The sequence below is a fragment of the Loxodonta africana genome, chromosome 3 (assembly GCF_030014295.1).
Source record: "Loxodonta africana isolate mLoxAfr1 chromosome 3, mLoxAfr1.hap2, whole genome shotgun sequence".
Lineage (NCBI taxonomy): Eukaryota > Metazoa > Chordata > Mammalia > Proboscidea > Elephantidae > Loxodonta > Loxodonta africana.
The window spans coordinates 162,121,928-162,135,907 of NC_087344.1; the positions used below are offsets into that span (position 1 = coordinate 162,121,928).

At 43.7% G+C, this 13,980-nt stretch overlaps 1 protein-coding gene across 1 annotated transcript in view; it reads right to left on the reverse strand.

The window, feature by feature from the left end:
• DCLRE1B (DNA cross-link repair 1B) overlaps nucleotides 1-13,980 on the reverse strand; it is a 20,013-nt gene continuing 6,033 nt past the window's right edge. Inside the window, exon 4 of the mRNA XM_003409417.4 lies at nucleotides 1-8,364. Coding sequence (XP_003409465.2) covers nucleotides 7,268-8,364 — 1,097 coding nt within the window. The 3' untranslated portion in view covers nucleotides 1-7,267. The remainder of the gene's footprint in view (nucleotides 8,365-13,980) is intronic.

The window sequence follows — 13,980 nt, forward strand, 5'->3', positions numbered from 1 at the left end:
AACAAGCGGCCATCTAAGATGCATCAATTGGTCTCAACCCACCTGGAGCAAAGGAGAATGAAGAACACCAAGGTCACACGACAACTAAGAGCCCAAGAGACAGAAAGGGCCACAAGAACCAGAGACCTACATCATCCTGAGACCAGAAGAACTAGTTGGTACCCGGCCACAATCGATGACTGCCCTGACAGGGAGCACAATAGAGAACCCCTGAGGGAGCAGGAGATCAGTGGGATGTAGACCCCAAATTCTCATAAAAAGACCATATTTAATGGTCTGACTGAGACTAGAGGAATCCCGGCGGTCATGGTCCCCAAACCCTCTGTTGGCACAGGACAGGAACCATGCCCGAAGACAACTCATCAGAGATGAAAGGGACTGGACAGTGGGTAGGAGAGAGATGCTGATGAAGAGTGAGCTAATTATATCAGGTGGACACTTGAGACTGTGTTGGCATCTCCTGTCTGGAGGGGGGATGGGAGGATAGAGAGAGCTGGAAGCTGGCAAAATTGTCACAAAAGGAGAGACTGGAAGGGCTGACTCATTAGGGGGAGAGCAAGTGGGAGTACGGAGTAAGATGTATATAAACTTATATATGACAGTCTGACTTGATTTGTAAACGTTCACTTGAAGCTCAATAAAAGTTAAGATAATTAAAAAAAAAAAGTAAGGTAATAGCAGAATAAAGGAGAATTGGCTTTATGGAAAAAAAAAAATTACAGAGAACCCATGCTTCTTAGGATGGAAGAAATTCAATTTTTAGAGGGTAGAAAATAGGGCTTGGAAACTAATCAAGTGACCGATGATTGTGAACAGCCAGTTAGAAAATGTTAAAATTGCCAGGGCTCATCTAAGATGCATCAACTGGTCTCAACCCACCTGGATCAAAGGAGAATGAAGAACACCAAGGACACAAGGTGATTATGAGCCCAAGAGACACAAAGGGCCACATGAACCAGCGACTACAGCATCCTGAGACCAGAAGAACTAGATGGTGCCCGGCTACAACCAATGACTGCCCTGAGAGGGAACACAACAGAGAACCCCTGAGGGAGCACGAGAGCAGTGGGATGCAGACCCCAAATCCGGTAAAAAGACCAGACTTAATGGTCTGACTGAGAGTAGAAGGACCCCAGTGGTGATGGCCCCCAGACCTTCTGTTGGCCCTGGGCAGGAACCATTCCCAAAGCCAACTCTTCAGACAAGGTTTGGACTGGACAATGGGTTGGAGAGGGATGCTGGTGAGGAGTGAGCTTCTTGGATCAGGTGGACACTTGAGACTATGTTGGCATCTCCTGCCTGGAGGGGAGATGAGAGGGTGGAGGGTGTTAGAAGCTGGCGAAATGGACACGAAAAGAAAGAGTGGAGGGAGAGACTGGACTGTCTCATTAGGGGGAGAGTAATTGGGAGTGTGTAGCAGGGTATATATGGGTTTTTGTGTGAGAGACTGACTTGTTTTGTAAACTTTCACTTAAAGCACAATAAAAATTATTAAAGAAAAAAAAATTGTATGGGATGTATTTGTGAAGTGCTTTAGCCTCTTTAATCTCATGTCATTCCCCTCCAAGCCCTAAGAGTAGACATTATTATTCCCACTCCAAAGATGAGAAAATTGAGGTGCCAAAAAGTAACTTGCCCGAGATTATATACACAGTTAGTAAGCAGCAGGATCTCTATTCCTAACTCAACTCATCTAACTCCATGCCTTTCCCTACAGCACACTGCCTTGCAGACAGGGGAATCCTGGGAGAAAAGGCTGGAAGGATAGATCAGGCTTGCATTATGTAGAACTAAAATGTTATCCTGAATGGTTTGTGTTGTTGGAAATTAACGAGTAGAGAAAATGTTTTCTTAGTAAGAGGTAATAAAGGAAAGATTTTTATTCCACTGTCAAGAGCAAAGTTAGAAAGTGGACTGATTAAGCCTGTAACTTTGTTATTGTTAGGTGCCATTGTGTAGATTCAACCCCATGGGACAGTAAAACTACCCCATGGGGTTTTCTTGGTTGCAATCTTTACGGAAGGAACCCTGGCGGCACAATGGTTAAGCTTTCAGCTGTTATCTGAAAGGTTGGTGGTTTGCAGTGGCTCTGCAAGAGAAAGACGTGGCTATCTGCTCCCGTAAAGATTACAGTTCTACTCTATCACATGAGGTCGCTACTTGATGGCACCCAACAACAGTCTTTATGGAAGTAGATCTTCACTTCTTCCTCCCACAGAGCCATTGGAGGGGTTTGAACCATCAACCTTTAGCAGCTGAGCACTTAACCATTTGTGCCACCAGGGCTCCTTAAGCTTGGAAGCTGGGTGGGAATTTGAAGAAGTTGAGCTGATTAAGATTTTTTTCCTCCTGAAGCCAGGTTTTCCCCAAACCCTGACTCTAAGCACCAGGAGTCTGGTTCCACCCTGACGCTTTGTCTCTGCAAAGGCTGGTTAGCTTGAGTGAGTCTAACTCAAGTTTTTTAGCCCCTCAAGAGCGCACCTTTCAGTGAGCACATTGAGGACAGGGTTGTAGCACAGGGGCAGCACAAACTCTTCATCCTCTACTCCCCAAATTTACTATATATTATGAGAGGAGCCGGGACTGGTATGACAGCTGTAATAAAATAGTGTTTAAATGTGTAAATATTTTAAGGGCAAGACTAACCCAAGGCTAGTTCAGAAGTTTTCTGTGACTGAAAGATAATTCAATAAGCTATCTGTTCAGAAGAACTAAGCCCAAGATTCTGGGTGCTTTCTGTGATCGGCTGAGTCAACGATGTGTTCAAAGAGAAAGTCATCTAGGAATAAGATAGCCACGGTGGAAGGGTATAGCTAAATAAAAGCATTACGGTCAAAATAAAGACAAGCTTAATCATTCTGAGAGCCCCACAAACAGTTATAGATTCAGGTGGTGATAAGGCGGAGCAGAATCAGTCTGCACCAGTGCAGGTGGAAAGTCCTGGGAAAGAGACTAGAAGAAGCACATGTACCCAATACAAAACAGCTTGCTGCGGTGGTGACTGACCACTCAATTGTTAGTTTGTCATACTGTGGTGGCTTGCATGTTGGTATAATGCTGGAAGCTATGCCACTGGTATTTCGAATATCAGCAGGGTCACCTATTGTGAACAGGTTTCAGAAGAGCTTCCAGACTAAGACAGACTAGGAAGAAAGGCCTGGCAATCTACTTCCAAAAATTAGCCAGTGAAAACTCCACGGATCACAACAGAATATTATCCAATGTAGTGCAGAAAGTTGAGCAAGGCACTCAAAAGACACAGTGGCTGCAGCAACGGACTCGAGCATACCAGTGTCTTGAAGATGGTGCAGGACTGGGCAACATTTCATTTATTTTATGTGGAAAGCCCATGAGTGGGAGCCAACTTGATGACAACTAACGGGTGGGGAGGGTGGAAGGTGGAAAGCAGGTAACAGACTAACAGCTACTCACTAGTGATAGCATTAAAGACATGTGCACATGGGACCCCAGATGAGGATTTCTCTCCAAGAATGCACAGAAAACCATCTCTTTGGGAGTGGACTTGAGATAGAGAAAATCAAACCAAACCAAACCCACTGGTGTCAAGTCACATTCCTACTCATAGCCACCCTCTAGGACAGGGTAGAATTACCCCATGGTGTTTCCAGGGCTGTAATCTTTATGGAAGCTGAATGCCACATCTTTCTCCCACTGAGCGGCTGGTTGGTTTGAACGACTGACCTATCGATTAGCGGCTGAGCGCTTAACCACTGCACCACCAGGGCTCATAGGTCCAAATCCCTTTTCTTGAGAAAAGACCAAGCCGGCTCACTCATCGTCTATTTCCTACCACAAAGGGCAGTCTGGACCAGGAATGAAAGATGGTTGCCTAAAGCCAGCCAACCAAACCTGCTGCCAACTCATAGTGGCCCTAAAGGACAGAGTAGAACTACCCCCTAGGGTTTCTAAGGAGTGGTTGGTGGATTTGAACTGCTGACCTTTTGGCTAACAGATGATCTCTAAACCACTGTGCCACCAGGGCTCCAAAGCCAGCCAGGGAGATATTTTTCTGTAAAGAGACTTACGCCACTATAAGTCCCCTTGTGGAAAAGCACAAGTTTTCCCACAGATCATGAAACAAATAATTAACTGATCTCTAGGGAGCCCCTTTTCCCCATAACGTCAAGCCCAACTTGCAAGATCTTCATAAATATATAAGATCATTCTTAGATTCTAAAAATAAAATAAGTTTTAAAGATACACGCTATGCAGCATCTTAACGTGAGAGCTAAAAAACCAAACAAGTAAAGCAACTGCTGATCTCTTCAAGAAGCCATGTGAATTTACTTTAGGGGAACAATAAGGAATTTTTCCATTATTAAAACACAAACATGCCACCAACAACTAAATTCCTCAAAGCCTTTCTACGTCCTCATCTGAATTCATATCAATCCCACTTCAAGGAACATGTATGACACAGCACATGCCAGAAGTACACAGCCTTCCCTTGTGGCCAGAAGATAACACCAATATGGGGGCCCTTCTACCAAGGACAACCATATCTCTCCCAGCCACCTTTGGGTCACACAGATGTGAGACTGCTAGAAGCTCCTTGAGGAAGTCAGGCTAAGACTTGTTGTGCAGCTTAGTAAATATTTATTGACATAACACGAGATGATTTTCCATGAGTTGACATGTGCCGTTCTAATGATACAATGTGAACTTAAGGAGTCTTTGAGGTATTTTAATGCTATCCTCTTCTGCAGAAAGGATGGTAAGGAACCCTTTTCTGAAGGGCAATTTGACAGAATTTGCATCTTGAACTTAAAAATGTAATCCCACTTCCAGTAACTTACTCTAAGGAAATAAAGAAAAATGCCAACATACCTGCACAAGGATGCTCACTGTAGTATGTGTAACTGTGAAAAGATAGCATACAAAATGTTGAACAATACGGAAATGGTCTAAGGTCGACCAACATGATGGGATATTATTTAAATATTAAAAATGACTTTTTTGAATAATATTTAAGGACATGGGGAAATGCTTGAGATGTTAAGGAAGTAAAATGCAGGATATAAACTTACACACTATTATCCCAATTTTGAAAAAAAATACTTGACAAATTTACATGCACAGGAAAAGATTAGAAGAAAACGTATCAATTGATGTGTATGGAGAAATAATTGCTTTTTTCTTCTTTATATTTTTATGATTTCCAAAGTTTCTTTTTTTATATACAGAATAGTATTTTTTAAAGAACCAGAAGCTAAGAGAACCAACATTTGAGTCGGAATCAACTCAAAGGCAACGGGGTATCGTGTGCTAGGAGCCCTGGTGCAGTGGTTAAGAGCTATGGCTGCTCACCAAAAGGTTGACACTTCAAGTCCACCAGTCACTCCTTGGAAACCTTATGGTGCAGTTCTACTCTGTCCTATAGGGTTGCTGTGAGTCTGAATCAACTCAAGGGTAATGGTTTTGGTATCATGTGCTAATAAAGTACTGGTGGTTTAGTGGTAGAATTCCCACCTTCCACACAGCAGACCTGCGTTCAATTCCCAACCAGTGCACCTAATACGCAGCCATCACCTGTCTGTCAGTTGAAGCTTGTGTGTTGCTATGATACCGAACAGATTCCAGCGAAGCTTCTAGACTAAGACAGACCAGGAAGAAAAGCCTGGCAATCTACTTCTGAAAATCAGCCAAAGAAAATCCTATGGATCACAACTGTCCTATCCCCAACTGATCATGAGGATGGCACAGGACCAGGAAGCATCTCCTTGTGCACAGGGTCGCCATGAGATGGACCTGACTCAATGTCAGCTAACAAAATTCATGTACTAGGCACTGAGCTAGGATTTTACCAACTATTTAATCTCCAGGGCAGTTATGAGAGGCAGGTATTTTAGTCTGTTTTACAGATGAGGAACTGAGGCTCCACTATTTCAGCAGTTGGCCCAGGGTGCCCTGGATTCAAGTCTTCCTGCTGCACCATATGACTCGCCTGCTGCATCTTTTAGTAGGCCCACGGGAGGCTCATAGCCAAGGTCACTGACGAAACAGAGCTGTGTACAGCCTGCTCAAAAGCAAGACTTTATTTTGCTTTCTAAACTCTTCGTATCTCCTTCCAAAAGTAGAAAACACCGCTGCCCTCGTCCTACCAGCCCCAGACGAGAACAGAGCCTTCTTCATTTCTAAGGTTTGTGGCTCCAGTCTGAAGCAGTTTTTCTTCACGTGTCCAGCTCTACAAGCCTGGGCCCTCTCTCTGAGCCCTTTCCGTCACAGCCGTGGTATCTGCTGGCCTGCTTACTGGTTTGGCATTTTGTCAGGTCTGAAGCAGAAGGACAGGGCAGAACTGCACACTCCCGCCCCCTGCAGCCAGCTGGCAACCTGGTCTCTTCCCTGGATACGAAAACACACAGGCTGTGAGCTCCTGGTCCCTACTCAACTCAACCCAGGGGGAAGAGGGGAAGCAACAAACATCACAGCTATGTGAACGATCAGAGGAATAGCTGGCAGCACATTTGATCTTTTGTAACTTTATTTCAGCCAAATTGTCAGGGACCCCAAACAGCTGGGAGCCTTACTGTTCAGCTCGGCTACAGGTACTGCCTTGATGAGTGCTGCCTATCCCCCAGCTGGCTCTGCTTCGATGGGTACCCATGACACTAACTGTAGTCCTTCACGACGGAATCAGGGGTGGAATTTTTCACCACTGATCCAAGAAAGCCTCTTCGTTGCTTCCGGTTCCCTCCGAGAGGCAGTAACAGGAAATCACTTGGATGGGGTCACAGCAAGTCAGTGACATTCAGGATTGGGACGTGCTGCCTGGGCCACTACTTAATCAACTCACATTGACTATCTAGCACCACAGTTTGTTCATAACTTAAAAATAGAACTACCTAGGGACTTTAGTCTGGGAAGAAGAAGGGGAAGGGAACACAGCAGATGGGACATGACACACAAAATAACAATGCGAAATAATCTGCTCTTCCTTGATTCTATCTCTGTTCTGCACACATATAAGAGGGCTGCATGTTGAAAAAATCTTGAAAAATACTGGATTAAATAAAATTAAACAGATTAAGTTCCCACAGGACTTCTCAGGACCTTTAAAGTACTCATGTATACTGTGAAGGGGTTATGACAAGTGCTTTTCAGACATACTCAACTATAAAGCTAAAGATTCCATAGGGACTGGGAAGTGCTGGTGCAGGTGAGCCCTCAGGGATCCTGGGAAGATAGAAAAGCAAGGCCCAAAACAAATAGCGCCATCGCTCACTATCTTCAAAACCGCAGTGCTGGATCAAACAAGGGGATCATTCTGTGCTCTCCTCTGTACTTCAGCGAGGGCTCTATGGTATTTTTCCACTTGCTGGTCAAAGCTCCTGGAAGAGAACTCTGCCTGGAAAAAGTTCACTGGAGTCAGGAGGTATTTCAGCGCCAGGCCCCTGAACTTGGTAGTCAGAAGAGGGGCAGCCCTGCTGCTGGGAGACTGAAGAGGCTTCTGGCCCATCCAAGTGCTCTGGTTCCTTGTGGTTGCTGGGCCATCATTGTCTCCACTGGGTACCAAGTGGGGCCCTAAACCAATTTCTTCCCCAGTTTTTGAAGAGGTAAACTCCTCATCTGTAGACCTTAACTGCACCGACAAGCCCAAGGGGGCAGTCACCACAGTTGCCATCCCCTGAGACTCAGAGAAAGGGACTAACCCATCCCATTCTTTGCTGTAGAGGTCTGGCAACAACTGCTCCTTGATCCGTAAAGTACAGAGGGAGGGCTGCTGCTCAGGGTTCCCAGGCTGGGGAGAAAGGTTTTCTTTCTTGACCTTTGAGTTCCTGTCAGGTTGACATTGATCAGCATTTTCTTCAAGGGATTCAAACACAACACCCTGGGTTCTCGGCTTCTTTAGCCTCCTTTTTAGCAGCCACAGGAAGCTCTGTTTTCTAGAGGAGAAACTCATGTATCGTCGCACAGAGGCTGGAACCAAGGGCATAGGGAGCCTGGGGCTCAGGCTGTCCTGAAAGTAGCGCCTACAAGGCTGTCCACTGACAATGGGCACCACCTGGCAAGGCTTCAGCGCTGCCACAAAGGCACGAAGCTCAGAGTAGGAGGAATGGTCAGAGTAAGGGATGATGTGGATATCAGGGTGGGAGATGTGGATTTTCCGGCTTGTGGGAAGGATAGCAATGGTAGGGTGGGTCCGGTTCCAGTGCAGCATGGTGGAACGGCAGATCTCCGTACGATCCACGGCATGGATGCGGCCAGCATTCTCGTCCACTGTGAATACATCTGCCAGACCCAGCAGCTGCACCAACTCCAGGCGCCGAGGACTCAACACCACCCATGTTCGAAACTCCAGGGCCAGCTGCTCCAGCAGAGACTCCTTTCCCAGGCTGTAGAGTCCTGAGTTATGTTAAAAGGATTAGAGGAAGTGAGAGGAGGAACAGAATCAAGCTACTAGGGAATCCTAATAAATCAACCAATGTTTAACAAAAATGCATAAAACTCATGGGCCAATCAGGGAGTATATCACAGAAGTGGTGGCATTTGAGCTGAGATATATGAGAGTGGTGGGGGGCGACATGCAGAAGCCACTCACTCATTCAGTTCAAAGAGGAAGGCATCTACCAAGTGTCAGGCACTGTGAAGACAAAAAACAAGAAGTCTCAGTCCTCTAGAAGTACAATCTGCTACACCTACGTTCACTGCAGTATTACAATAGCAAAAAACTGGAAACAGCTTAAGTGCCCTTCGATGGATGAATGGATAAGGAAAGTGTGGTACATACATACAATGAACACTAAACATCATGAAGAACAATGATGATTGTGGGAAACATTTTAACATGGATGGATGTAGAGGATATAATGCTGAGTGAAATAAGTCAATCACATAAGGGTAAATATTGTATGATCCCACTTTTATAACAAGACAAGAACAGATACATATACAGAGACCAATGTTCATTGGTAGTTCCCAGGGATGGGTGGGGGAGGGGGGAATCACTCGAGAGTGTAGATACTTGTTATTTCTGGAAATGAGAAAAGTAACACAGAATATGGGTGTAACGAGCACAGCTAGACCAAAGTAAATGATGCCATTAAGACACTCACAAGAGAAAAGCATGCTTGTGCTAAAGAATATGATAGACATAGTTTGGCGACAACATCGATAATAAACAAAAAATGAATGTATGATCACATGTAGGTATATAGGCATTTACACATATATGGGTAGGTAAAATGAGTACATTTGTGCACACAGAAGTATCTATATGTATGTGTAGATACGTGTGTGCATACATACACATTCATAGAGAATACATGACAGATAGTTTTCAGATCTAACCAAACACCTTGTGAAAATGGTTTTCTGAGTTTGAAAGCTTAGGGCCTTAGTCTCACAGGACAATTCAGTCAAATGGCATCACGAAGTTCCTGTTCTGCATCCTAGTGAGGCGAGTAGCATCTGGGGTCTTAAAAGCTTGTGAGCAGCTATCTAAGAGACATCTATTGGCCTCTACTCACTAGGAGCAAAAGAGAAAGAAGGACACCAAAGTCACAGAGAAAAAATTAGTCTACAGAGTTAAAAGCCTACCTGAGCCGTAGGCTCATCTACTCTGAGACTAGAAGAACTAGATGGTGCCTGGCTACCACTACCGACCATTCTGATCAGGGCCACTATAGATGGACCCTGACAGAACAGGAGAAAAAACATGGAACAGAACTCAAATTCTTATAAAATCCATACTTACTGGACCAACTGTGAGTGGAAGACTCACTGAGACTAGACCAATTCCGAGTGGAAGACTCACTGAGACTATCACCCTGAAATATTCTTTAAACCTTGAACCAAAACCATCCCAAAATCACCTTTTAGCGAAAAAACAGATTGGCACACAAAATAAACTGTGAGTACTGTGCTCCATTAAAAAACCACGTATATGAGACCAAAAGGTCAACAATTACTCTAAAGCAAAGATGAGAAGATAATGAGGCAGGGAAACTAGAGTACTGAAAACAGAACAACCAGATTATAATTAAACAGTGTTGCTACATTGTAAAAAATGTAACTAATGTTGCTGGAAAATCTATGCAGAAATTGTCAAGTGGGAACCTAATTTGCTGTGTAAACTTTTACTAAAAACACAACAAAAAAAACTTAAAAAAAAGAAATACAATCTGCATGGGGACACAATGTGGTTAAGGACAATGTCAGAGACACGCACACAGTATTACAAGGGCACAGAAGAAAACCATCTACCAGTTGATGGTGTTAGGGAAAGTTTCCCAAAAATGAGAACTGAGCTACATCATGAAGAATGGGTCAGTTAACCTGGCAAAGGAAGAGGGTGCTGAACATTTCGAGAGGAGTGAGTTTGGTGCTACTGAAGTACAAAGAAAGGATTGGGGAGATATGGCACTAGAGAGGTAGGCAAGGACCATAATAGAGGGCCTATGAGTCGGAATCGACTCAACGGCACTGGGCTGGGCATCTGCCCTGCTAAGGAGCTTGGTGTTAAATGAAGGGTAGCCATTGAAGGTGTGAAGCAGAAAAATGGCCTGTCAGGTCTGCATTTTGGATGAATCATTCAGTGGCTCTGTGAAAGTCTGACAAAAAAAAGAACATAGCTGCTGGAACTAAAGCCACTCCCAGTGGGTTACCTTTCATCCAAATAACAAACTGGCTTATAAAATAAACAATACCACCCATGAGTACTATGCTCCCTAAGTAATCAACTATATGAGACCAAATGGTCAACATTTATCCTAAAAGATAAGAAGCTAAGGAGGAATGGGGATTCTAGATTAATCAAAACAGAATGGAAATAACGAGACTGTTGACACATTGTGAAAAATGTAACCAATGTAATGGAACGATTTGTATAAAAGTCCTTAAATGAGAATCTAATCTGCTATGCAAACTTTCACCTAAAACAATAAAATATGAAGAAAACCAAAGACACAAGGGAAATACTAACCTAAAGGGCTAAACAACCACATGAACCAGAGCTTACCAGCTTGAGCCCAGAACTAGATGGTACCCGGCTACCACCACCAACCACTCTAACAGGGGTCACAACAGAGAGTTCTGGACACGGGGAGAAAGATATAGAACAAAATTCAAATTCATGAAAAAAGACCAGAATTATCAGTCTGACAGAGACTGGAAGAACTCCCGAGACTATGGTCCTCAGACATTCTACTAACTCAGAACTGAAATCACTCCCAAAGACCATTTCTCAGACAAAGATTAGACAGGCCTATAAAGCATATGATAGCACATGTGTGGAACGTACTTCCTAGTCCAGGCAAGCATACAAGGCCAAATGGGCAACTCATGCTCAAAAGCAAGACAAGACAGGAAGGGACAAGAAAACTGGACAAATGGATAGGAGGAACTTGGGATAGAAAGGGAGAGTGCTGTCATATTGTGGGGATTGCAACCAATGTCACAAAACAATACGTGTACAAATTTTTGAATGAGAAAAATATACATACATGTTACAAAAACAGAACACAGCTGAAGGCAGAAAGGCCAAAGGCTGTCATAGCAAGAGGATAAAGCTGAGTTGGAATCAGCTCAGTGGGAACGGGTTTGGGTATTTTTTTGTTTGTTTGTTTGGTTAATAGAGATAGAGGAGCCCTGGTGGCACATTGGTTAAACACTCAACTGCTAACCAAAGGATGGTGGTTTGAACCCACCAGCCACTCTGCAGGGAAAGATGTGGCAGTCTGCTCCCGTAAAGATTATAGACATGGAAAGTCTTTTTTGGTTTAACAGGGATAGATTTTTAGAAGTAGATCACCAGGCCTTTCTCCCTAGTCCATCTTAATCTGGAAACTCTGCTAAAACCTGGTCACCATCATCGCAACACCCCAGCCTCCACTGACGGATCGTGGCGTCTCTGCATGAGGTGCATTGGCTGGGAACTGAGCCCAGGCCTCCGCATGGAAGGTGAGAATACTACCACTGAACCACCAGAAAATGAGCCAATGAAAACTCTATGGATCACAACAGATTACGGGGATGGCACAGGACTGGGCTGTGTTTCATTGCATTGTGCCTGGGGTCGACATGAGTTTAGGACTGACTTGACGACAGCTAATACAACAACAGGGAGAGAACAAAGGAAATGGATTGAAAAAATATTATAGGAGGCAAAATAGGTAAGATTGAGTAAGTAAGAAGATATGAAGGAGAAGGACAATAAGAATGACTCCAAGATCTCTAGTTGGGAAGACTGGGCTGATGAAGGCAGTGTCATTGATGGAGACTCAGAATTCAGGACAAAGAATAGGTTGAAGAATAGAATGATGAGTTCAGTTTTGGATGTGTTATGTTTGAGTTATCTGGTATATCTGGGGTAGATATCAAGTGAACAGCTGGACAAACCTGTTTGAAGCACAGGAGATAAACAGTTGTCAAATGCAGCATAGAGGCTTAGTATGAACAAAATTACAGAGGCTAGGAAGATCTGGGTGTATTGGTGGAATGGTGATCATCCCAGTTGGACTGAACCATGGGTAGAAAGAAAGATGAAATACTAGGCCAAAAACCTTTGCCTGGGCCACATACGGGAGGATTCTGGGTGTCAGAATAAGAAGTCTGTAGGCTACAGGAGAAAATGAAAGATCCTAATCATGGAAAAATATCATCAGAGCAGAGCTTTAGAAAAAAGATAATGCAGCAGCAGTGTTTTTCAATGGCTTGGATGACAAGGAGCTGGAAGCAGAAGTCCCAGTTAGAAGGCCCAATACTTATATAGAAAGAAATGAAGATCAGAATTTGGGTAAAGCTTATGGTAATAGGAGGAACAGATGTTGTTTAATAGTTTTATTCAGACCTTTTCTGAAAGTCTCAAGTCCACAAGCAAACTGTAAACTCCTGAAAAGAACTTATATTTCTTTTGTTGTTGTTGTTAGGTACCATCGAGTGGGTTCTGATTTATAGCAACCCTATGTACAATAGAACGAAACACAGCCCGGACCTGCACTATCCTCATAATCATAAACATCTCAATTTGTGTTCCATTAATTCCTGAAGTCTTGTTTTTCGCCAATGCCTTCAGTGCAGCTTGGACTTCTTCCTTCGATACCATCGGTTCTTAATGTTTTGAGTCCATTGTTGCAGCCACTGTGTCAATCCATCTCACTGAGGGTCTTCTTTCTCTTTTTTTGCCAACCCCTGACTTTATCAAACATGATGTCCTGCAGGGACTGGTCCCTCCTAATAACATGCCCAAAGTATGTCAGATGAAGTCTCGCCATCCTCGTTTCTAAGGAGCATTCTGGCTGTACTTCTTCCAAGACAGATTTGTTCATTATCCTGGCAGTCCACAGTGTATTCAATAATCTTTGCCAACAGCGCAATTCAAAATGCATCAATTCTTCTTCTGTCTTCCTTATTCATTGTCCAGCTTTCACATGCGTACGAGGTGATTAAAAATACCATGGCCCGGGCAAGGCACACCTTAGTCCTTAAAGTGACATCTTTGTTTTTTAACACTTTAAAGAGATCTTTTGCAGCAGACTTGCCCAATGCAATGCATCAGTTGATTTTTTGACTGCTGCTTCCACGGACTGTGGATCCACGTAAAATTAAATCTTTGATAACTTCAACCTTTTCTCCATTTATCATGATGTTGCTTATTGGTCCAGTTGTGAGGATTTTTCTTTTCTCTATGTTGAGGTGTAATCCATATTCAAGGCTGGAGTCTTTGATCTTCATCAGTAAGTGCTTTGAGTCCTCTTCGCTTTCAGCAAGCACAGTTGTGTCATCTGCATATTACAGGTAGATAATGAGTTTTCCTTCAATCCTGATGCCGTGTTCTTCTTCACACAGTCCACCTTCTCAGATTATCTGCTCAGCATACAGACTAAGTACTGTGAAAGGATATTACCCTGATGCACACCTTTCCTGACTTTAAACCACAGAGTATCCCCATGTTCTGTTCAAACAACTGCTTCTTGGTTTATGTACAGGTTCTACATGAGCACAATTAGGTGTTCTGGGACT